The 22,634-nt window shown below is 43.2% G+C and overlaps 1 protein-coding gene across 4 annotated transcripts; it reads right to left on the bottom strand.

The window, feature by feature from the left end:
• LOC127334711 (uncharacterized) lies at window positions 1-12,915 on the bottom strand. 4 transcript variants are annotated; one of them, XM_071826459.1, is made up of 13 exons: window positions 12,529-12,915; window positions 12,269-12,427; window positions 11,876-11,996; window positions 11,486-11,789; window positions 8,603-8,664; window positions 8,406-8,467; window positions 8,280-8,325; window positions 5,415-5,765; window positions 4,756-4,840; window positions 3,464-3,687; window positions 3,300-3,355; window positions 2,444-2,525; window positions 1-1,277 (listed from the first exon to the last, which is right to left on the bottom strand). In XM_071826459.1, the coding sequence occupies exons 10-13, from the start codon at window positions 3,565-3,567 to the stop codon at window positions 1,148-1,150; spliced, it is 372 nt and encodes a 123-aa protein (XP_071682560.1). In that variant the 5' UTR covers window positions 3,568-3,687; window positions 4,756-4,840; window positions 5,415-5,765; window positions 8,280-8,325; window positions 8,406-8,467; window positions 8,603-8,664; window positions 11,486-11,789; window positions 11,876-11,996; window positions 12,269-12,427; window positions 12,529-12,915; the 3' UTR covers window positions 1-1,147. The 4 variants fall into 4 exon arrangements, with proteins under 4 accessions (XP_071682560.1, XP_071682559.1, XP_071682561.1 ...); XM_071826458.1 differs by having other exon boundaries at window positions 8,280-8,322; XM_071826460.1 differs by lacking the exon at window positions 8,280-8,325.
• Window positions 12,916-22,634: the final 9,719 nt, after the last annotated feature.

The following is a 22,634-nucleotide window of genomic DNA, read 5'->3' as shown; positions in this document are numbered from 1 at the left end:
TAGAGTGCACACATCACAACTCATTTGACATTCAGTCCTACAATCAACCTCCCCAAAGGAATAATCAAACAAAAATAGTGCAATACCAAACAACAAACATCAATGAAAGTTGGGACGGTTACGTACAACACATACATGCCAGGTTACAAGATGCTCTCAAATCTCAAAGCTCGGTTGCAACCATAAATAATGCAGAGATAAATAAGGAGCTAGAAAGAAAGCTGCATCTGCTTAGAGATTGTTCAACGACCAAGCCGTATATATGAAGATGTCCATTGTCCCACGAGTCTTCCAGCTGCCGCTGCCCATTGTCCCACGAGTCTTCCAGCTGCTGATGCCCATTGTCCCACGAGTCTTCCAGCTGCCATCCGAGTAAGATGCACCAAGCTGCAGCAGCTACAGGTCACAGCTGCTACCCTGGCTGCCATCTAGTCCTCGTCATCATCCTTGCACAAAAACAAGCCATCTTGGTCACTTCTAGAGAACATCTAGCAAGAATAGATAGATTTCAAGGAGGGTTTTGACTAAACAACCCACACGACACAACCAGAGCATTACTCACTGGTTTTCTGTCCATTACAAAAAGGAAAAACAACAATAGCAAAAATGATTTCTTTCAGACAAGCCATGTGTCACTCCATGTGCTACTACTAGGTATAGGATGATGGAGTAGAACATATTAGTCAGTTATTAATGAGAGACGAAACCACATTCAGATTAGCCATTTTTTCACTTTTATTTACCAGACTCGACTGGTATAAAGTGGATACAGAGCCTAATAGCATGATGATTTAGGACATGGTGTTTTGGCTCTTAGGTTAATATGCAGCCAGTATGTACAAGGTTCTATGTAGCAGGCTGGCACTCTGGAATGTAGATGAAGATAGCTTCATATCTCAACTAAAAGACAAGCAGACCATCTCAAACTTTGGAATTTCACTGAGCCTATCATTGGGATATTATAATGGAAAATGAGAAGTTTCCAAGGCACAATAATGCAAAATGCTGTAAATGCTATACCTGAATTCACAACTCACCTTATTATAAAAACTATAATCTAGACCACCAGGCATGATGAGCTCAACCGAAATAGTGCTGGTTGCTCGCTATGTATCTCACCATAACTGGTATTAGTGAAAAGAAGCATTCATTGCACTCCCACACGATTGATCCCAGACAACACAATAGGCAACCAGAAAAGTACCAAAACCCACAGGCTACTTGCTGGCTGGATCCAGCGACCAGAGCCAGCTCTGCTGGCCGGCTCCATTTCTCCGCTGAAATACAAAAACACAACTAAAGTAGGATTACTAAATCTAGAAAACAATTTTCAATTCAGGAGGCAATCAAGGAGCAAATAGGCAACATATTCCTTCAAAGTTTACTAGATGCACTATGAAGAGTAAAATCAAGTATCTAGCCGATTGTACCAGTCTGTCAGGCTCACTTATGTGTGCCAGACCTATGTATTCTCACATTCAGACAGCATCTTAAGTTATTTATTTGCTGCTCACATTCAGAGACATGAAACCAGAACATGTACCTGGTATTTTCTTCATAAAATGTAGAGATGGCACACAAGAAATGCCCAGAGTCGATGTATCATTCCATACTACCTGGCATATTTTTTTAAGGGAACATAGATGTAACTATTTGCAAATTTAGTTTAACACAGAGAACTAGTTCTTGCCCGTACACCATTATGTCTACAAGAAGTATAAAAAACTTCCCCAAGTTGCATAATCACATCTAACACTTGTCATCCGTAAACAAACTAATAGTTCAAATAGGACAGTATCAAATTCAAAGCATGCACACGACATCAAGCAAATAAGCACTGGCAGAAGACACCTAAGCATGTACTTTTGCAATACTGCATACACAATTTGAATCAACTCTGGTTTCATTGTCAACTGGAAAAAAGTTTAAGGACTTCACACCTAATTTGGATAACATGACGCTCATTATTCGGATAAACTATAGGGAGCAGGAACACAAAGTAATAACACAGTGAACAAGCAATTAGAAAGAAGTATCTTTCTAACACATCCAGCCCACTAAGCCCAAGGATCCTCATGACAAAGAGTGTTTCTCTACACCAATCCCCATCCACAATAAAGACGACACTCTTCACCTGAGAGTTCATCTACTTCTCATGACATTAACTGGGACATCATCTTCTTTATGATAGGACCCACCTTCGGGTTGGCTTAGTCCTAGGCCAAGTTGGCAGGGTAGCTCAGCACGGTAGGCAATTTGAAGCAAACTAAAAATCAGCTCCCCGTAAAGAAAGTATATGTCAAGTAGAAAAATGTACACTACACCTCGCCAATTTATTCATTCTACTTGACCAATTTTACTCCATCTATCCAGGAACTCCACTCACCCACAACAACATGTCATGTTAATCTGCATGGAAGGAAATATGTTGTTCCTTGTCTACCTGTAAGCGGGACCAAATGCTCCCAAGTCCTCAATACATGTGTAGTTGCTGCTCTGGCCATCCAGTCGATGTGTATGTATATCTGACACATCAGAGGCATACCATAATTCTTTCCGAGTAAGAAATAAGTTGAAAAATCATTCAAAATTCTATACTGAGAACATCACATATTACATTTCATTCATATTCATGAACAGCCAACACAAAGAATCAATCATGCCAACTAAATAGAAACTCGCCCTACTCCAATTGGCTTATGCCCCAAGAACAAAAATATATATCAGTGAAGGTAACTTGCAACTGCACCCTTGTCCACTTGGCCAAAGTCCAGGCATGTACCTCAACAGCAGATAAGGAAACAATTTGATAAATTTCACAACACAAATATTAAAGGTAGACACGAAGTCATCCATTATGAGACCTATACCTTTCCAAGTGGTTCACAACGTGCATCAGACTATCAGTATCCAGTGCACCTGATAGAAGCAACACAATCATTCTAGTTACAGTGTGCCCAATTTACTGAAAATAATTTCTTCTATTAGCAACACCTATAGATTATTGTGCTGCACTAGTGGTTTGAGATGTATGATGCAACACAATCATTCTAGTTCATATGTTCACAACATTCAACTAAACTAATCCACACCTTCCTTGACTCGGCTCAAATTTGCACTTATATACCCCTTATGACCACTCTACTCTACATCTAGACTTTGCAAAGAGATCACACTACTCTTATGCACATCCATTCAGCACTTCTTGTCCAGCACCAAGACTTGACCAAAAAGGCTAACTATAGCAAGGAAGACTAGTATAAAGTAAACAAGGGAACTTTTTCGGTGGAAAACTGTACCATCCTGAAGAGCCGTCATAACCTCTTTGTCAAAAGGGCCGCCATGAGGTAAGGTCCTGTTCAACAAAGAAAGATGTCAGTTAGTTGTATAAACTATGTTTCTCCACTATGAAGAGTGTGTTATAGGGAACACACAACAAAGGAAGATAGGCAGTGCCAATTACATTGAGGATGTCATCCATACCGGCCCTCTTTCCTCAAGGGAAGCCTTTGAAAGATATACCTCCAGATGAGAGACTTGATTGCTCCTTCTTCTTGGACTTCTCATAAGCGCCGCCGAGGACAGCACTTGTGCTACTGGACAACACAGCTGCGGGACAGCACTTGATCATGGAAAGCTTCTCATCCAGCTCATGTCCAAACGTTTGGGCATCCTCGTCACCATCATCTGCACCAGAAAATCTTTCAACTCGATCAGATGGTTATTAAAGAAGAGATGCAAGTTAAAAATAAAATCACAAATGTGCAAAGGAAACCAGTTCACTATTGCCCAACGCATACACAGGAGCATGATTCCTATGCAGGGACATACCACATAAATCAATACTTAAGCAGAGAATGATACTACAATAAGGAATATCTAAATTTCACCGGCACGATATTTATATATACACACAACGGTGTTAGCAACACTCAGATCATGCCAAGAGCTAGCAATAGAATCAATCAGTCCATAATCCTAAACATCCACCAAAGAATGACCAAATCCATATTCGATGTCGTCTCACAAGGATATAAGTAGCTAAAAAACCAGACATGGCAAGCAGTGATACGAATGAAATTTCCATGATACAGGCTGACTTCTCAAATGTTGGTATTGTACACACCATGCATCAGTAGAGCTTGCAGACTTCTTCAATACCTCCCCTGAGATTTTCGAGATGAACAGGTCGTATGGTGAATACCACTTGAGATTCCAGCAACTATTATAGTTTGTACTTAGTTGGAAAGATAAAACATATGCCGAACAATACAAATACGAATTAATGAAAATTATTCATGTCAGAATAATCTTCATAGGTATTTGAGTTTCATCTATTATGGTAGTAAACAAGTCTGAGAGCATTTTTTTGCATCTCGGTCTGAGTCCATCTCTACTCAATGTGTGTAGTCATCTACAATACATGAAAAGGCACCGATAAGAAAAATAAACGTGTGAGAGGGAGATGGCCCACATAATTCTGGGCATCGCAAGAGAATGGCCAATAATAACAGAGCTCAAACTTCTAACCTCAACTATCCAAAAGTAATAATTCTAGGAGTTGATGCTTTTACATGCAATGACGGAAGTTTATCCATACCGGCTACTTATTTTATTTGTCCGAGGAGAGGAAGCGCACATGTATATGAAACCATGCATGTATGTATGATGCCAAAACCATGCAACTGATTTTGGACAAGAAGCTTTGGATGAAACCATGTTATGATGCTAAATTGCAGATGATGATCAACTGACCTCGCTCCGGAACGCCTGCTGCACTGCCCGGATTGACCTTCTCGCATACAAGTCTACCAGTGAGGAGGCCGTGGAACACAATAAGCTGCATTGGCGGTAATTAAAAGGTTTGTGTTAGGCTCAATCAGACCAGAATTTCAACAAAACCTAGGTTATTTACCATTAAAAGGATGTTCATACTCATATGCAACCTCAACAGAACTGTAGTCAAAACAAGATTCCAATATTTCCAAAACGTGGTCTCAATGATTCCAAGACATGAAAAAGTAGCCTCCAATATTTCACAAACAAACATTGCTAGCTCATTGTATTACAACATTGCAAGATAGATCTAGAGAACGACATCAAATCAGGACAAAATACACAACTTTATATGATTAAATTAAAATTCGACAGGGGCCTGTAATATCAACTGAAAACAAATCATGTCGGAACCCAAAAATCATATAGATCTATGCAGATGATACTACACAGTAATTCGAAATATGTAGAATAATATACCAAATCGTTGCCAATACAAAATATTAATCAAACAACGTCACCACTGAGCCCTAAATAAGTAGATAATCGACTCTTCGGCCGGATCACACAAGCAACCGTTGTATGATCGAGGTACACATAGCATGTAGAGGAGAAATAAGAGGAACATGATGACTCACCTAGAGCATGGAGTCCTAGAAGAAAGCGGACGCTGCCATGGCTGCAACACAGTGAACTCGCCTCCATCACATGGCAGCAAGGGAAGTTGAAGTAGTCGAAACCATGGCTACCTCCTGGCCATCTCCATCTTTAATACTCCACTACCGCTACTGCATCAGGGCCACATCCATTTCTCCCCTTCATGTGTGCCATGTCAATCCGCTCCTCTTTGTACTGCTCTAGCGACTACCACTGGTTGAAGAAGCTCGGCTCGTACAGTGCCACGGCAGGGCTTGCGTACTCAGCGCTCCACAATGACAGCACCATGGTGGCGCTTGATCTGTTCTTCTTACTTGGACAGAGGATAAATGCTGAAAAAATATAATGGTTATAAGAAAAAAGAGAATACATAGTTTTGCTTACCACAACAGGATAAGTAAATAAACAATAATAACGATAAACAGTAATGGAACGAATGCGAGAAGAATATGTTCTAATCAGCTAACAGAGAAGTGCACAAACAACTACAACATTTCATGACAAAAGTACACATGAGCCATTCTCATCCAACTTGTAGTTTGCCTTGGCAAAACACAACATTTGCCAACCTCAGTAGGTACTTAACAGACCCAAATACTTCATTTCTGGCCCAAATTAACAAGCTAGGTCTATTTCTTTATAATATATGTCCGACAGCAAGTAAAACAGTTGGATGGTGTGTTCAAAAGATGATTTAATGTTGAATTCATCAATCTATTGGTAATTATTTCTGTGAATCATGTTTAACAACATAGATAGTAATCAATTTCCTCATGTTTTTTCACTTACATTTATCACATCAAGAACAACAGCCAGAATAAAAATCACCATTACCCTACATCAGGGGCGGAGCCAGGCCCAGGGCAACAAGGGCCATGGCCCGGGGCGCCAGAAAATTTTCTTCTTCCTATTCCCGAAAAAAACATTTGGCCTGAGGTGCGGATCAGGTCAAGCCCAACTCGGTTTGGCCTTCGAACTCTCGCTCGCTGGTGTGACCCGTCGCCCTCGCTCGCTTCGTCGCTGCGCAAGAGCGCGCCGCCACGTTCCAGGTCGCCTTGCTGCCGGAGCCCGCCCCTGCCTGCATACCTGCGGCCGCGGCGCCGCTTGCCCTCGTCGGCTCCTCTGCGCCCACTACCATCGGCCGGCGACAGATTTCTGCGGCACTGCCTTGTCCTCCTCTGCTCTTAATTCCTATCTTCATTCCAACTGCAGAACTGCAGATTGCTTCCGGCTCGGCTGCTGCTCCTCTCAACTAGGTAATTTCCTGTGGGGTTTCTTGTTTTAGGAACAGATGATGAATGACCCCTGATTGAGTGATATGGTGCTATGTTTTAACAATTGTTTGCAATTGACTTCACATTTAGGAACAGAACATGAAATATATGATTTGCGAAAAATTATTTCTAGATTTTATGCTCCTCTCAACTAGGTAATTTCCTTCGAACTCATTGAGCGTTAACAATGGATTTGAAAATATATGTTCATCTTTGCTATTGTATCAATTTTGAGTTATTGCAAGTGTTTTTTTAGAATTTTTTCGTGCGCTTAGTTTTTGCCCCGGGGCTTGCTCCAATCCTAGCTCCGCCACTGCCCTACATAATGCAGCATCGGCTGATATAAAGTGAATAGAGAGCCTGATAGCATGATCAAAACTTTAACATATACTACAGTAATGTTTTATGAAGCAGCCTGGCAGTCTGAATGAAGCTGATAAACTAAAGACAGATTCATATTTGAACTAAAAGGATGTATATCATCAGACTTCTCAAAGTTTGGAATTTCATTTAGCATAATAGTAGTATATAATGCAAAAGCTTCTTCTGTTATGTTCCTCTTCGGAGGCATGTGACAACAAACCTTCTACATATTCAAATAAATAAATGAGACGCAAAAGCTTTATGCGTTTTCTCGAAAAAAAAACTATAAACTTGCCAAGGCAAGTTCTATTTATCTAGAATTTAGGGGTGAGAATCGAAACTAGTATCTATGAGTATTCTAAAAGCTAAACTTGTATTCAGAACTGACCCTATTCTAGTAATACCAGAACTGCTAGTGCAAAGCAGCACTTGTTTCACAGCAAGGACCACCTAAAATGGCACTGGAAACAAGCTGAATCACACAGCAATCAAAGTTTCTATTCTTGGCTTTTAAAGGGTGGAAGACAGACTAACAAATGGCCTTGTAAACTGTCAAGTGTTTGATATTTGCACTCTGCAGCTTCACACGGATGATTTCCCAGTGGAAAAAAAAATGATAAGGAATACATAACTGAAAGTCAATGCAAGATACTTATATAAACTGAAAGAAGATAAATAATAATGCTACCGAGGCATTTCCACTTTCAGCTACTACGTACTAGCACCGATACAACGGTTACATGACAGTGACAATTATTATCAGACTACCACTAATTTGTTTACTTTGTAGCAGTACTAATGATTTCGTTGAATGACCCTAAGAACTATCAGTAGGTAGATAAGACTGCCGGATTCCTCTATCAAGACCCTAGTTTGCATTAAAAAATTGGAACCTGTGACTATTTAACCTGTGCCCGAAACATGCGTTCTAGTAAAATAAGCACTATGGTATCCTGAAAATTAACCAATAATTATTATAAAATAAAATGTGGTAAATCACATATAAAAAGCTCCTGTTGAGACTTGAGACCGGGAAGTCTAGAAAACTTTTGCTCCCAGCTAGGGCAGACAAATTATTAACCAAGTAGTTCACAAAACCTCCACTTCCTAATTGAGAATGAATTCTCTACTAGCATAGACCATAGAAAAACATGTGGTTACTAGAAATAAGCCCAATACTAGGAGAGAAGGGAACAATCAGAAGCTCACCTACAACATTAAGACCAAGAAGAGGCCACCGCTGCCACATTCTCTACTAGCATAGACCATAGAAAAACATGTGGTTACTAGAAATAAGCCCAATACTAGGAGAGAAGGGAACAATCAGAAGCTCACCTACAACATTAAGACCAAGAAGAGGCCACCGCTGCCACTGGCAAAGATTTATCCCCGTATGTCTGCAGACCCAACAAACAGTAAAGTCAGATAAAGAAAAAACAATGAAATGGTTAACCAGACATAGCAATACCAATGGCACACAGAGAATCTTGGGTGTAGTGATAATACAAATAAGGGAACAATCAGAAGCTCACCTACAACATTAAGACCAAGAAGAGGCCACCGCTGCCACTGGCAAAGATTTATCCCCGTATATCTGCAGACCCAACAAACAGTAAAGTCAGATAAAAAAAAGACAATGAAATGGTTAACCAGACATAGCAATACCAATGGCACACAGAATCTTGGGTGTAGTGATAATACAAAGAACAATATCAGATATATCGAATTGTTTAGTTACTATCTGAGAATTAAGAAACTGATGAAACAGAGAACAAACATATAAACTTAATAAATGACCGAATACATATCCCATTTCATGGCATGATTGTTGTGTTAATGACAGTAAAGGTAAATAATTACAAAAAACTTAGCAAAAAGTGCATTGCTAATTCCCAAATTAAAATTGCCAGACATGAGGTGAGTGAGGTGAATAACAGCATGCATTTGGACACTGATACTAGCAAAAACAGAGCAAGTACTATTGGATGTAGACAAGTGATCAAAGCCATCCGACAGAGCAACCACCACCAATTTAACTCGTATTAAGTTGTACTATCAAAAAATGATAACCATTCAACAAACTTAAGCCTGAGAGGACTAAGTCGCTAAACACAATTATTAATTATTTCCAAGACAAGATTGCTTGCCAGTGTAGATTCATTCATAACCCAGCAAAACACTAGAAAGTAGAAACAACCATGCATGGAATATGCAGTAGCATTAGAATTCACATTGATGCAATTCGCAGAAGCATTTTTCAAATTACATAAGATCAGCTATTCAATACTGATAGACATGAAAATAATTATAGTAGTACCAATGCACATTTCTGAACAAGAAATTTGCCTACAATATTCATTTCGAAGCCTGCCAGATACGATACATAATAGAAGCATCTTTTCAGTAAATACGACATAAAGGAATTGGATAGAAGCCTGGCAGCAATCGATATATCTTTGCAACTGGGTAACCAAAGAAAAAGAAAATTGGGGTCAAGCTCCTGAATGGCGGTGCCCAGTTGCAAAGGAATATCATCCAAATGGATAGAAATATGGTTGTAATTTAGCAAACGTCAGAGGTGAAAAAGGGAAATCTTCTGAAGCGCTAAGAATACCAGGTTAATTTTTGTGATGGGTTTAAGGAGGCTGAACAATAAACAGATAACATTGTGACGAAACTTGTGAGGATGTAACATACAATACTGACAAAAAAAAACATGTGTGATTGATGTCCAGATGTTACACAAACTACACATGTATCATTTCTTGGACAGAACCAACACGCCATGAATCTAGCTTATTTTGCACATCACGTCAAATCGTAGAACAAACCCGAAAAATTACACCTCTGGTTCTACACTTCAAGCTAATGGAAACCAAACAAATTATTCAGGCCCAAACCAAGGAAAAATCGGATGCTAAACAAGAAAAGGGAATAAGATCTATTTAGCACCAGAATTTTTCTGTTTTACACTTTACATGATCCCAGCAACATGTATATACAAATTCCGACGAACATCTGTGTTCGGATCACAATGGAACAGTATTACGAACAAAGCCCCCCCGTTTGTACCCCGATTTGGTGGCTAACAATGCAAACAAGATAGATAATCTAATTTGCATTTGTCCCAAAGATATCTGATCCATACTCAGTTACTTGCATATGCATGTATAACAAGAACTAATCTGCAGAATTCAGACATCGGTTTTTTCTTCTTCTGGTTCACCTCTTGGCCTAGTATAAGATTATGTTTGGTAGTCCATGTTCTCCTATACATAGTTGGAAATATCAGCCAACACCGAGAGAAGATACACATTCTAGGGGGAAAACAACTATCCAAAAGAGATAGAACCGTGAGTAAAAATGTAAATACATCAACTACTAGTTCAGTTTATTGAAATTACTTGAGCACAACCAATGATATGTAAGAACTAATATACATAGAGGACAGCAATCACTATATACACATGCAGCAATAAGTACTAAGTACACCGGTCAGAGTACTCAACAACAACAACGTAGAAACAAGAAAAAATAAACATGCCATAACCATGAGTGCTAGTGACCTTGTGATAAAAGTGTTAACAAGGTTTACAAGCTTGAGCTTGTTGTCATGCAGCAGCTCCCGGGAGACCTTCTCCAACAAATAACAAGTAGTACATAAGAGAAAATTCCTATCTTGCAGATATAAAATGGAGACTCGCTTCCGATATACAACTGCTAGCTAGGTTGAACCATACTGGTCCTTGAATCAACAACAGGATTACAATTGATAAACTTAGCTTCAACAAAAGCAGTTAAATGCAATTAGTACCTGAAAACTCATCAACTTGAGGTTATGCTGTAGAGAACCAAATTAGAAGAATATTAGGGCCTCAACCAGTTCCATGTTTAATAAATACTCAGGTTTTAATCCGATCGTTCATAAAAGGTCATTTTGATTTGTGTGCTTATATGAACATTGGGTGGATGTACAAGTAGAACGAGCTAATTAAATCAGACCATACCGTACGTAGTCTGAAATGTAGCATATGTTATACACATGCATGGCCATTTACCAAACATATGTAGTTGTACTTAAGCACCACAAACTCAGGTTACAGCTAGGTCTCGACACCCTTGAATGCTGCTATGTTAAACACAGCACGGACAACGGCGGATATGATACATACATGGAGTCAGTCAGGTTTCAGCTCTCCTCATCGATGACATGATAGATGCATGCAAAGATGAGAAGCAAAGTTACCAAATCAATTTCATCGTCTCATGATCTTATTAGGTGGTACAACCGTACAACTAAAGACCAAATTAATCTGACCCAAATTTAGCACAACACAAAGATCACATACAACAACATCATCCTAGCATCAACGACCCAACAAAAGTAGTCAACAAGAAAAATGGGTGGTGGCTACCTTCTTGTACTGTGGTGGTCTTGCTCTCGGTGGAGCATAACCGGAATTGAGGGGGTTGCTGCAACGTGCTGGTGGAGGGCCTGGAAGGCGACTCTTGGTCCGCGTCAGCGACCCGTGTTGTCGGCAGCAAGTCCTTGCAGGCCTCGAGCCCTAGAGCGAGAAGCCGATGGGAGACGGTGGCTTTGCAGCTGGGCGTTCATGGACTGAAGCGCCTAGGTGGACGCCTACTTGCTTCCATTTCCGTGTCACCGTAGGTTAGGGCTGGCAGCAGGCTGAAGATCAAGATTACCACATCGATCCCCATCTGAAGAAACAAAAAAACAGAAAATCTTGAATCAGCGAAGCCAGAGGTAGGCAGCGGTGGGGAACAGATAGAGAAAGAAACCAGACCTAGAGTTTATTCTGAATCGGGAGAAGTGCTCGCGCTTGGCCGGGCAGGATCGAAACAACAACGTCGAGGCCGGAAGTGCCTGCTTGTTCAAGAAGCCTCGCCCTTGCCCGTGACAGAGCTCTACAAAAATCACAGAGATTTCAGGCGACTAAACAAAGAACTCCCTTGCAGATTATACTGAAAATAAAAGAGCACACAATGAGCTTTCTGTTTGTACGTGCAAGCCAAACCTAAAATTAAACTTCTAACTCACTTACTTCTCGGCTAAACAAGTAGATAGGGACGGCAAATCCAAATATATCTGTAATCAATCCTAATGAACTACATATTTTGGCTGGGTGACGGGACTGTTTGAAGTGGGGAATACAACATATATTCTCGAAAGAAATTACCTTTCACGGGGCTGGACGACGAGGTCGAGACTGGACTGGATGGCCTACTCGTCTTGTGCGCCCACTCCCGGCTCCCCACTCCGGACGGCGACGTCAGCAGCTCCTCATGACCAACCTGTTTTCAACCATCCTCCCTGTGGCCGTCCTCCTCTACCTTGTCTGAATCAAAGCGCAAGTGGGTGTTCCCGGGCGTGAGCAGAACGGCAATTGAAGACGAAGACGAAGACGCATAGGATTAAGTAGGAGGAAACCAGACTGACCGATGAGAAGTCGATGTGTCCGGTGGCCTGGGACGGCTAGGAGGGGCGGCGCTTGATTCCGCGGACGAGAAGAAGACGGCCGCAGACGGTTAGTCGTCCGACGAGGCCCAGCCGGTGCCGTTCCGGCAGAGCCGCGTCGTCCTCGATGCGTTGCGTTGCTTGAAGAGGAGCAGCTGGGGTTTCGGGGGACCGCGGATGGTGGCGTGGGGAAGCGGCGTTGGGGAGGGCCGGCATAGGGGGATGGGGCGGCGAGGCTGCAGCGGCCGGGCGAGCGCGGGCTATGGAGGAAGAATGGGGATACATGGGAGCTAGGAGGCGGTCGAATGGGGATATCTTCCTCGATTGCTAGACTTCCTCGCCTTAATTAATGGTGATGATGATGGAATCGAAGCGTTGGTTGTGTTGCAGCGAATGTTCAGCCTAAGTGCATGGTTCAGTAAGTACTCACTAGTCACTACGTACTTGTTCATGTAGTACTCCTAACGCATTGCCGGGTAATCCATGCAATGTCCATTATCTCAGGATGCACTGGCACATAGTGCTCCCTTCCTTTTAGTATCGCAAATTTATCTAGGTTTAGACGTATCTACAATTCTACATATATTTTACTGTACACATTTATGTCTACAAAGGTTGCGACCCTTATTTTAGAATGGAGGTCGCAGCATTAGTCTTGTTTTCTATGCCAACAGTAGTTATCGATTTTTTTTTTTTGAACACTAAGCGGCATCTGAAGGAATAGAAGCTGCATTAAAAAGCGGCAGATACACAATTACATGGAGGCCCTCATTTGTTAGTTTTGCAAGACTTCACAATTGGTTCAGTTTGATTACAAGAACTTCGAATTATCGGTTTTTTTATGCGTTCACCAACTTTCCCCGGAAGAAAGGGGGCAGTCTAAGGCAGGTCGACCAATCGACTACTTATGACGGTTGTGGCTTCTTTTTTTTTTTTTTTTTGAGAAACACAGTACAAACGTAGGCGCTCACATACACGCGCATACACTCACCCCTATGAACGCACACACGCACACCCTACCCCTATGAGCACCTCCGAAAGACCGAGCCGGCGGATTGGATCTTGAAATTGACGAAGTCACCACATGCGCCTCACTATCGACGTGAACGTCGCCTCCCACTGAAAGAATATTCCGCCTTTATGAGACACACAAATGTCAAACCTGGGATTTGAACTCTGGTGGGCTAGGGGTACAACCACCCAACCTCAGGTTGGTTCTCGACGGTTGTGGCTTATATTGTCTTCAAAAACCTAATATTTGAAGATAAGACCTCTGACTTTATAAAAAAAAGGACCCTAGCACAAGGAAAAACTAAGAAATTGGGTACCTAAGCTCCTTCTCCGCGTTCACCGGTGACCTCAAGGCGCATGCCGCGCCGAGGTCCGACAGGAAGGTGCTCGAGGTTTTCTCTTTGCTAACCCAAAACCAATTTCGCTGGCCATCTCGACGCCTCCGGGGATGAACCACTTGGGGACGAAGCGACGACAAGATCCGACGCTTGGTAGACAAGAAAGGCATCCAGATGGAGGTTGAACTCCCGGAAGAGAGCCACTAGTTGGCCATAGGATGTAGGGGCAAGGCAAAGACGGCAGCATTAGTCCCCTTGTGGTGAGCTTTCCAGAGAGTGCTCTCGAAGATTGTCGCAGTCTCCACGACCGCCTGCTCCGTAGATCTGCAAAGGACAGCAGCAAGTTGGTGCTCATCATCTCCTTGACCACCACCTCGGCGGCCTGAAAAAGAAGTAAACGCCACCTCGATCTTGAGGGCTCCAATCGAGCTTTATTGAGTTTGGGGGGGGGGGGATTTAGATGCGGTGCCGCCGCCCTCCTCTGTCTCCTTCCACTCAAGCACCATGAGCAGCCGCACCACCAACAACCGCCACCAAAAGCAGCTCGAATAGCTCGGCGACGAAATCCCCATTGACATCTCACCAATCTCCACATGTGTAAAACTTAGACCTAAACTAACTCTACTGCTACCTCTCCCCTGCCGTCTCCAACTGACAGAGCCGCCAAAGAGGTGAGGGAGAGAAGCACGGGACTCTACAGAGGGGGCCAGCCTCCTCTCCTACGCTATCTCCGACCGACCGCCTAATCGGAGAAGGAGAGGATCATGGGACGACTGAGGTCGACTAGTCTTATTTTAGACCTGGCTAGTTCTTCATGGATCAGGAACCTTTTTTTCTCTTGACGCGGTTCAGTACAATAGTACTACATATTACGTACGTGTATATATGTGTCGACTACGGACATATACTACCCACACTGGTAGAAAAACAGGCTTCCGGTGAGCCCCATAAGTCGCGAAGCTGTAGGAACCGCGACTAATGGGACCTTTAGTCGCGGTTCGGGAGGCGAACCGCGACCAAAGGCCTGGGCCCAGGGCGCTCGGTGGCCAGCCGGTGCACGTTGGGGGCTTTAGTCGCGGTTGGCCAGGCCAACCGCGACTAAAGGTGCCCGAAGGCCTTTAGTCGCGGTTGGCCAGGCCAACCGGGACTAAAGCCCCTCCCCTATATATACCCATCCAGCAGCCAACACTTAGCCATTTGGAGCCATTCTCTTCACAAACTTCACAAGTGGGTGTTAGGTTTGCTTTTGGTTCCTCTTATGCACATAAGGTGTTTGATGAAATGCCCCAAGAGCATGAAACAAACATGATATGAAGTGTTGGAGCCACACTTGAGCTTTCTCATTTATTTTTTCCTCCTTGATCGCGGTTAGCAACTTGAACCTTTGATGTGTCGTCGTTGATAAAATATGCATGTGTGTGTAGTTCATTGTTTAATTTATATTGTTTGTAGCTTGTTAGTTTAACAAATGCATGATGGTTAATTATATATTTTATATTATAATAATGCAGATGAATCGACAATGGATGTACGGTAACCGACTCTCAGCGAGTTCAAGACGGGTTTGAAAGATTTCCTCGTAGTGGCTAATGCGAACAAGCGGGGGGTTTTGTTATCTCATTCCATGTGTTAACCGTAAGAATCGGAAGGGTTACTCTTCCTCAAGAGATGTTCACATGCACCTGCTTTGGCACGGTTTCATGCCAAGCTATAATTGTTGGACCAAGCATGAAGAAAGAGGGGTTATAATGGAAGAAGATGAAGAAGGGGATGATTTCATCGATGAAAGCTATCTTGCTCATTTCGGTGATACTTTCATGGAGGATGCTGAAGGTGAAAGGGAAGGTGAAGGGGAAGGTGAAGAAGAGGCACGTGATGATCCCGTTGATGATCTTGGTCGGACCATTGCTGATGCACGGAGACGCTGCGAAACTGAAAAAGAGAGGGAGAACTTGGATCGCATGTTAGAGGATCACAGGAAGGCGTTGTACCCCGGATGCGATGATGGTCTGAAAAAGCTGGGCTGCACACTGGATTTGCTGAAATGGAAGGCACAGGCAGGTGTAGCTGACTCGGCATTTGAAAACTTGCTGAAAATGTTGAAGAATATGTTTCCAAAGAATAACGAGTTGCCCGCCAAAGACGTACGAAGCAAAGAAGGTTGTCCGCCCTCTAGGTTTAGAGGTTCTGAAGATACATGCATGCATCAACGACTGCATCCTCTACCGCGGTGAATACGAGAATTTGAATGAATGCCCGGTATGCACTGCATTGCGTTATAAGATCAGAGGCGATGACCCTGGTGACGATGTTGAGGGCCAGAAATCCAGGAAGAGGGTTCCCGCTAAGGTGATGTGGTATGCTCCTATAATACCACGGTTGAAACGTCTGTTCTGGAACAAAGAGCATGCCAAGTTATTGCGATGGCACAAAGAGGACCGTAAGTCGGACGGGGAGTTGAGACACCCCGCAGATGGAACGCAATGGAGAAAGATCAACAGAGAGTTCAAAGATTTTGCAGCTGACGCAAGGAACATAAGATTTGGTCTAAGTACGGATGGCATGAATCCTTTTGGCGAGCAGAGCTCCAGCCATAGTACCTGGCCCGTGACTCTATGCATCTACAACCTTCCTCCTTGGTTGTGCATGAAGCGGAAGTTCATTATGATGCCAGTGCTCATCCAAGGTCCGGAGCAACCCGGCAACGACATCGATGTGTACCTAAGGCCATTAGTTGATGAACTTTTACATCTGTGGGGCAGACCTGGTGTCCGTGTGTGGGATGAGCACAAAGAAGAGGAATTTGACCTACGAGCGTTGCTTTTCGTAACCATCAACGATTGGCCTGCTCTTAGTAACCTTTCGGGACTGTCAAATAAGGGATACAATGCATGCACGCACTGCTTACATGAGACTGAAAGTGTACATTTGCCAAATTGTAAGAAGAACGTGTACCTTGGGCATCGTCGATTTCTTCCGAAAGGTCATCCAGTAAGAAAGAAAGGCAAGCATTACAACGGCAAGGCAGATCACCGGCCGAAGCCTGCGGAACACACTGGTGCTGAGGTATTTGATATGGTCAAGGATTTGAAAGTCATCTTTGGAAAGGGTCCTGGCGGACAATCAGTTCCGAAGGGAGCTGACGGGCACGCAGCCATGTGGAAGAAGAAATCTATATTCTGGGAGCTAGAATATTGGAAAGTCCTACAGGTCCGCTCTGCAATCGACGTGATGCACGTTACGAAGAATATTTGCGTGAACATCCTAAGCTTCTTGGGCGTGTATGGGAAGTTAAATGATACAAAGGAAGCACGGCAGGACCAGCAAAGTTTGAAAGACCCTGATGACCGGCATCCGGAACGGTTTCAAGGTCGTGTCACTACGCTACGACCAAAGAAGAGAAGGTCATCTTTTTTGAATGCTCGAGCAGTATGAAGGTCCCGTCAGGATTCTCGTCCAATATAAAGGGAATAATAAACATGGCGGAGAAAAAGTTCCAAAACTCGAAGTCTCACGATCGCCACGTGATTATGACGCAATTGCTTCCGATTGCTTTGAGGGCTCTCGCCGGAAAATGTTCGAGTAGCCATTGTGAAGCTATGTGCATTCCTCAATGCAATCTCTCAGAAGGTAATCAATCCAGAAGTTCTACCACGGTTACAGAACGATGTGATCCAATGTCTTGTCAGTTTCGAGTTGGTGTTCCCGCCATCCTTCTTCAATATTATGACGCACCTCCTGGTTCACCTAGTCGATGAGATTTCCATTCTCGGTCCTGTATTTCTACACAATATGTTCCCCTTCGAGAGGTTCATGGGAATATTAAAGAAATATGTTCGTAACCGTGCTAGGAGAGAAGGAAGAACGGCCAAGGGCTATGGAAATGAGGAGGTAATTGAGTTTTGTGTTGACTTTGTTCCTGACCTTAAGCCGATTGGTCTTCCTCAATCGCGGCACGAGGGGAGACTAAGTAGAAAAGGCACGATCGGAAGGAAATCAACGATATGTATGGACGGCCATTCTCTGACTGAAGCACACCACACGCTTCGACCAATTCCAGCTTGGTGGCTCCGTACTTTGAGAAACACAAGAATATTTTACGCTCGGACAACCCTGGGAAGCCTGAATCCTGGATTAGGAAGGCCCACATGGAGACTTTCGGCAGTTGGTTGAGAAAACATTTAATGAGTGACGATCATGTTGTAGATCAGCTGTACATGTTGGCCAAGACACCATCTTCGACTATAACGACTTTCCAAGGGTACGAGATAAATGGGAATACATTTTACACGATCGCCCAAGATAAAAAGAGCACCAACCAAAACAGTGGTGTCCGCTTTGATGCAAAGAACCGAGAATGGGCAAAAGGTCACATATTATGGTTACATAGAGGAGATATGGGAACTTGACTATGGACCCTCCTTTAGGGTCCCTTTGTTCCGGTGCAAATGGTTCAAGCTAACAGGAGGTGGGGTAAAGGTGGACCAGCAATACGGAATGACAATGGTGGATTTCAACAATCTTGGTTACCTTGACGAACCATTCGTCCTAGCGAAAGATGTCGCTCAGGTTTTCTATGTGAAGGACATGAGTAGCAAACCGAGGAAACGGAAAGATAAGAAAACGATCAAGACATCATGCGATGATCCAAAGCGCCACATTGTTCTTTCAGGGAAAAGAAACATCGTGGGAGTGGAGGACAAGACAGACATGTCAGAAGATTATAATATGTTTGCTGAAATTCGGCCCTTCAAAGTGAACACCGACCCAAGCATTAAGTTAAATGATGAGGATGCTCCATGGATACGGCACAATCGTAAGCAAGCAGGGACACAAGGGAAGAAATGATGTGTAATAATTTATTGTACCAAACTTTGTTGAATGGATCATGTGAATTATATTACCCGTGATGTGTTTGGTGTCCATTTTCGAATGATTCAATTGACTCGAGATAGCACTGATGATACTCCTGCATACAGGAAATTTGGAGTGACTAAGTCATACTCCTGCATACATGAAATTTGGAGTGATTTAGTCATACTCCTGCCTAGGCGTGTAATATGCATACTCGTAGTCTTCATAGCCGCCGCCATTGTACTGGTAGTCGTCGCCTTCTAAGTTGCCACCGTCGTCGTCGGCTGCCGCTGTCGTCGCTGTCGTCGGCGGCGCTCGTGGCTCGAATCGAGGGTAGCGCAGGCGGGGATATCGCCGGCCGTGATGTAGTCCATGACGCTCTGCGAGTCCGGCCGTACCACCATAGCCGACGGCCGGCCTCGTGGAAGTTTCCAGGAGGCAGACCGTCCTCCTCATACCTGGCGAGCGCCCTCTCACGCCGATTGATGAAGAAGGCGTCCCAAGTATGCTGGTTATCGGGATGCCAGCGGGGATTCATCCGCTGCTCCGGCGTGAGGTCGAGGTAGTAGTGGTTCGTGATGGCCGCCCGGCGCGAAGTACCCTGAGGGACGGGAGGGACCGGCACGCCGCCGGCGGGGACGCGGTAGCCCGGTGGGCAAGGGTAGTTGATACGTCCAAAACGTATCTACTTTCCCGAACACTTTTGCTATTGTTTTGCCTCTAATTTGTGTATTTTGGATGCAACTAACACGGACTAACGCTGTTTTCAGCGAACTGCTCACAGTGTCTCGTTTTTGTGCGTAAATCCAACTTTCGGGAAAAACCTCGGAATTTATGCAGAAGGCCCTATTTTCCCAGGAAACTAACGGAGCCGGAAGGGCAATTGAAGTGGAGGCCCGAGGGCCCCACACCATAGGGCGGCGCGGCCCGGGGGGCCCGCGCGGCCCGTGGTGTGGCCCCTCGGCCGGCCTCCGACGCCCTCCTTCGGACTACTTATTCGCCTCGACCTAAAAACACCGGGAGAGAAGTCGAAGTCGCCGTAAACCCTCCAGAACGCCGCCACATCGCGAAACTCCGTCGCGGGAGCCAGAAGTCTCCGTTCTGGCACTCCGCCGGGACGGGGAATTGGAGGAGATCATCGACACCATCACCGCCAACGCCTCTACATCAACCAGCCATGTTTCCCCCATCCATGTGTGAGTAATTCCCCCGCTGTAGGCCGAAGGGGATGGTAGGGATTGGATGAGATTGGTCATGTAATAGCATAAGATTGTTAGGGCATAGTGCCTAGTGTCCGTAATTGGTACTTTGATGATATTGTTGCAACTTGTTATGCTTAATGCTTGTCACTAGGGCCCGAGTGCCATGATCTCAGATCTGAACATGTTATTGTTTCATCATGATATTCATTGTTTATGGTCTTACCTATAAGTTGTATACACATGTCGCTGTCCGGAACCAATGGCCCCGAAGTGACAAGAATTGGGACAACCGGAGGGGATGGTAGCGATGTGAGGATCACATGTGTTCACGGAGTGTTAATGCTTTGCTCCGGTACTTTATTAAAAGGAGTACCTTAATATCCAGTAGTTTCCCTTGAGGCCCGGCTGCCACCGGCTGGTAGGACAAAAGATGTTGTGCAAGTTTCTCATTGCGAGCACGCACGACTATATATGGAACACATGCCTATTGATTGCTTTGTACTTGGACACCGTTTTATTATTATCTGCAAATGTCCTGCTATGATTGTTACATGAGTTTCTCTCATCCATGCAACGCCTGTCATCCGTCCCCGTGCCTACAGTATTTTAATCCTGCTGTTTACTAAAATCACTACTGCTGTCTCTGTTACTCTGCTGCTGTTATTTCACTATCGCTATCGCTATAAAACTGTTACATTATCGATAAACTCTTGCGAGCAAGTCTGTTTCAGTGCAGCTGAATTGACAACTCCGCTGTTAAGGCTTCCAAGTGTTCTTTGTCTCCCCTTGTGTCGAATCAATAAATTGGGTTTTACTTCCCTCGAAGACTGTTGCGATCCCCTATACTTGTGGGTCATCAAGACTATTTTCTGGCGCCGTTGCCGGGGAGCATAGCTTTATTTGGAAGTTCACTTGGATTAATATTGTTCGCTGCAAATTCTCCATCATGGGTAAACCTCGCGATACTAAGATCGCCATATTACCATCCACTACAAGAAAAGGTACAATTCTGAATACCTCCGCTGCACTTGATTCACCATCTGTGATTGATAAACTTGTTTCACCGCCACATGCTTCGCATGTGGGTACATCTGCTGAATCTGAACACTCTCATAATATTGATAATGTTTCTGCTGTGCTTGATGATAGTGGTTCATTGGGATCTTTTCTAGATGCTACAATTGCTAGGTCTAGACAAATTGAAAATACTGAAACTCCTAATGCTACTACACCTGTTAGTTCACCTGAACTTGGTTATTTTAGTGATGATCCTGAGGAAGATTATGTGGAGCTTAATGATGATTTTATTGAAAAATGCAATGCTACTACAGATGCAAGAAAAATTAAAAAGTTGCTTGCAGAACATGCTGTTAGATATAAACTGTCTCCTGATCCTAAGTTTGCCACATGTCCTATAAACATTAGGGATAAAGATTATGATTTTTCTCTCGATCTATCTCATATAGCTATTGTTGAGAAAACACCCTTTTGTGGTACTGAAAAAGAAAGTGCTGTTGAACACATGACTGAGTTATCTACTCTTAGTAGCTTGTTTTCTGATGATGTTAAGATGCGTACTTACTTTGTTGCTAAAATATTTCCATTCTCATTAAAGGATGACGCTAAAACTTGGTATAATAATTTGCCACCAAATTCTATTAAAAGTCCGAAAGAATTGCTTGATGTTTTCTTCCGCAAATACTTTCCTGCTAGTGCTCAACATATTGCTTTGCAGAGAATTTATAATTTTAATCAGGAAGATGAAGAGAAATTGCCTGAGGCTTGGTCGAGATTCTGCTCTCTTATTAGAGCTCGGCCCGAGCATGATCTGGAAAAGCATGATTTACTTGATATATTTTATAGTGGACTAACCATTGAGTCTAGGGCATACCTGGATAGTTGTGCTGGTTGTGTTTTCAGGAAAAGAACTCCGGATGACGCTGAAGAATTATTGGCTAAAATAAGCCGGAATCATGATGAATGGACTACGCCTGAACCAACTCCAACTCCAATATTGAAGAAGAGGGGTTTAATTGAATTGAATGATGAAGATATGAGGGAAGCCAAGAAGTCTCTCAAGGAGAAAGGTATTAGATCTGAAGATGTGAAGAATCTACCTCCTATTGAAGATATATGTGAGATAATTCCCCCTTCATCCATGATTGAGGTAAATTCCCTTCAACGCTTTACTAGGGAGGATATTCCGTATTCAAAGCCTCCTGCACAATGCATAGATGAGTTTGATAATTATATTGTTAAGCAAGAAAATTTTAATATGAGAGTAGAGAATCATTTAATGGAAAATTCTCGAGCTATTAGTGAATTGCATGGTATTGTGGAGAGAACCTCCAATGATGTTAAGATGCTTGTTAAACATTTTCATATGATTCAAACTCAAATTGATCAACTCACTAAAGTGCAAAATGACTTGTTAGGGAATAATTCTAAAGAGAAACATGCTTATGAAGTAACAACTAGAGGTGGTGTCTCTACCCAGGATCCTCTATATCCTGAAGGGCATCCCAAAAGAATTGAACAAGATTCTCAACGCATTGAACCTAGTGCTCATTCTAGGAAGAAAAAGAAGAAGAAACATAAAAATGTTGTAGAATCCTCTGAACCTGTTAATGATCCTAATAGTATTTCTATTTCTGATGCTGAAACTGAAAGTGGTAATGAACAT

The sequence above is a fragment of the Lolium perenne genome, chromosome 2 (assembly GCF_019359855.2).
Source record: "Lolium perenne isolate Kyuss_39 chromosome 2, Kyuss_2.0, whole genome shotgun sequence".
NCBI lineage: Eukaryota > Viridiplantae > Streptophyta > Magnoliopsida > Poales > Poaceae > Lolium > Lolium perenne.
Note: the sequence above shows the minus strand (reverse complement) of the source record. Positions and strands in the feature narration are given on the sequence as shown.

Coding starts and splice junctions, on each gene's coding strand:
- LOC127334711 (XM_071826459.1), bottom strand. CDS start 3,567: ATGAGAAGTCCAAGAAGAAGGAGCAATCAAGTCTCTCATCTGGAGGTA. Junction 2,526..3,299: donor TATGACGGCTCTTCAGGATG/GTACAGTTTTCC, acceptor CTGATGTGTCAG/ATATACATACACATCGACTG. Junction 1,278..2,443: donor GCATTTGGTCCCGCTTACAG/GTAGACAAGGAA, acceptor TTTGTATTTCAG/CGGAGAAATGGAGCCGGCCA.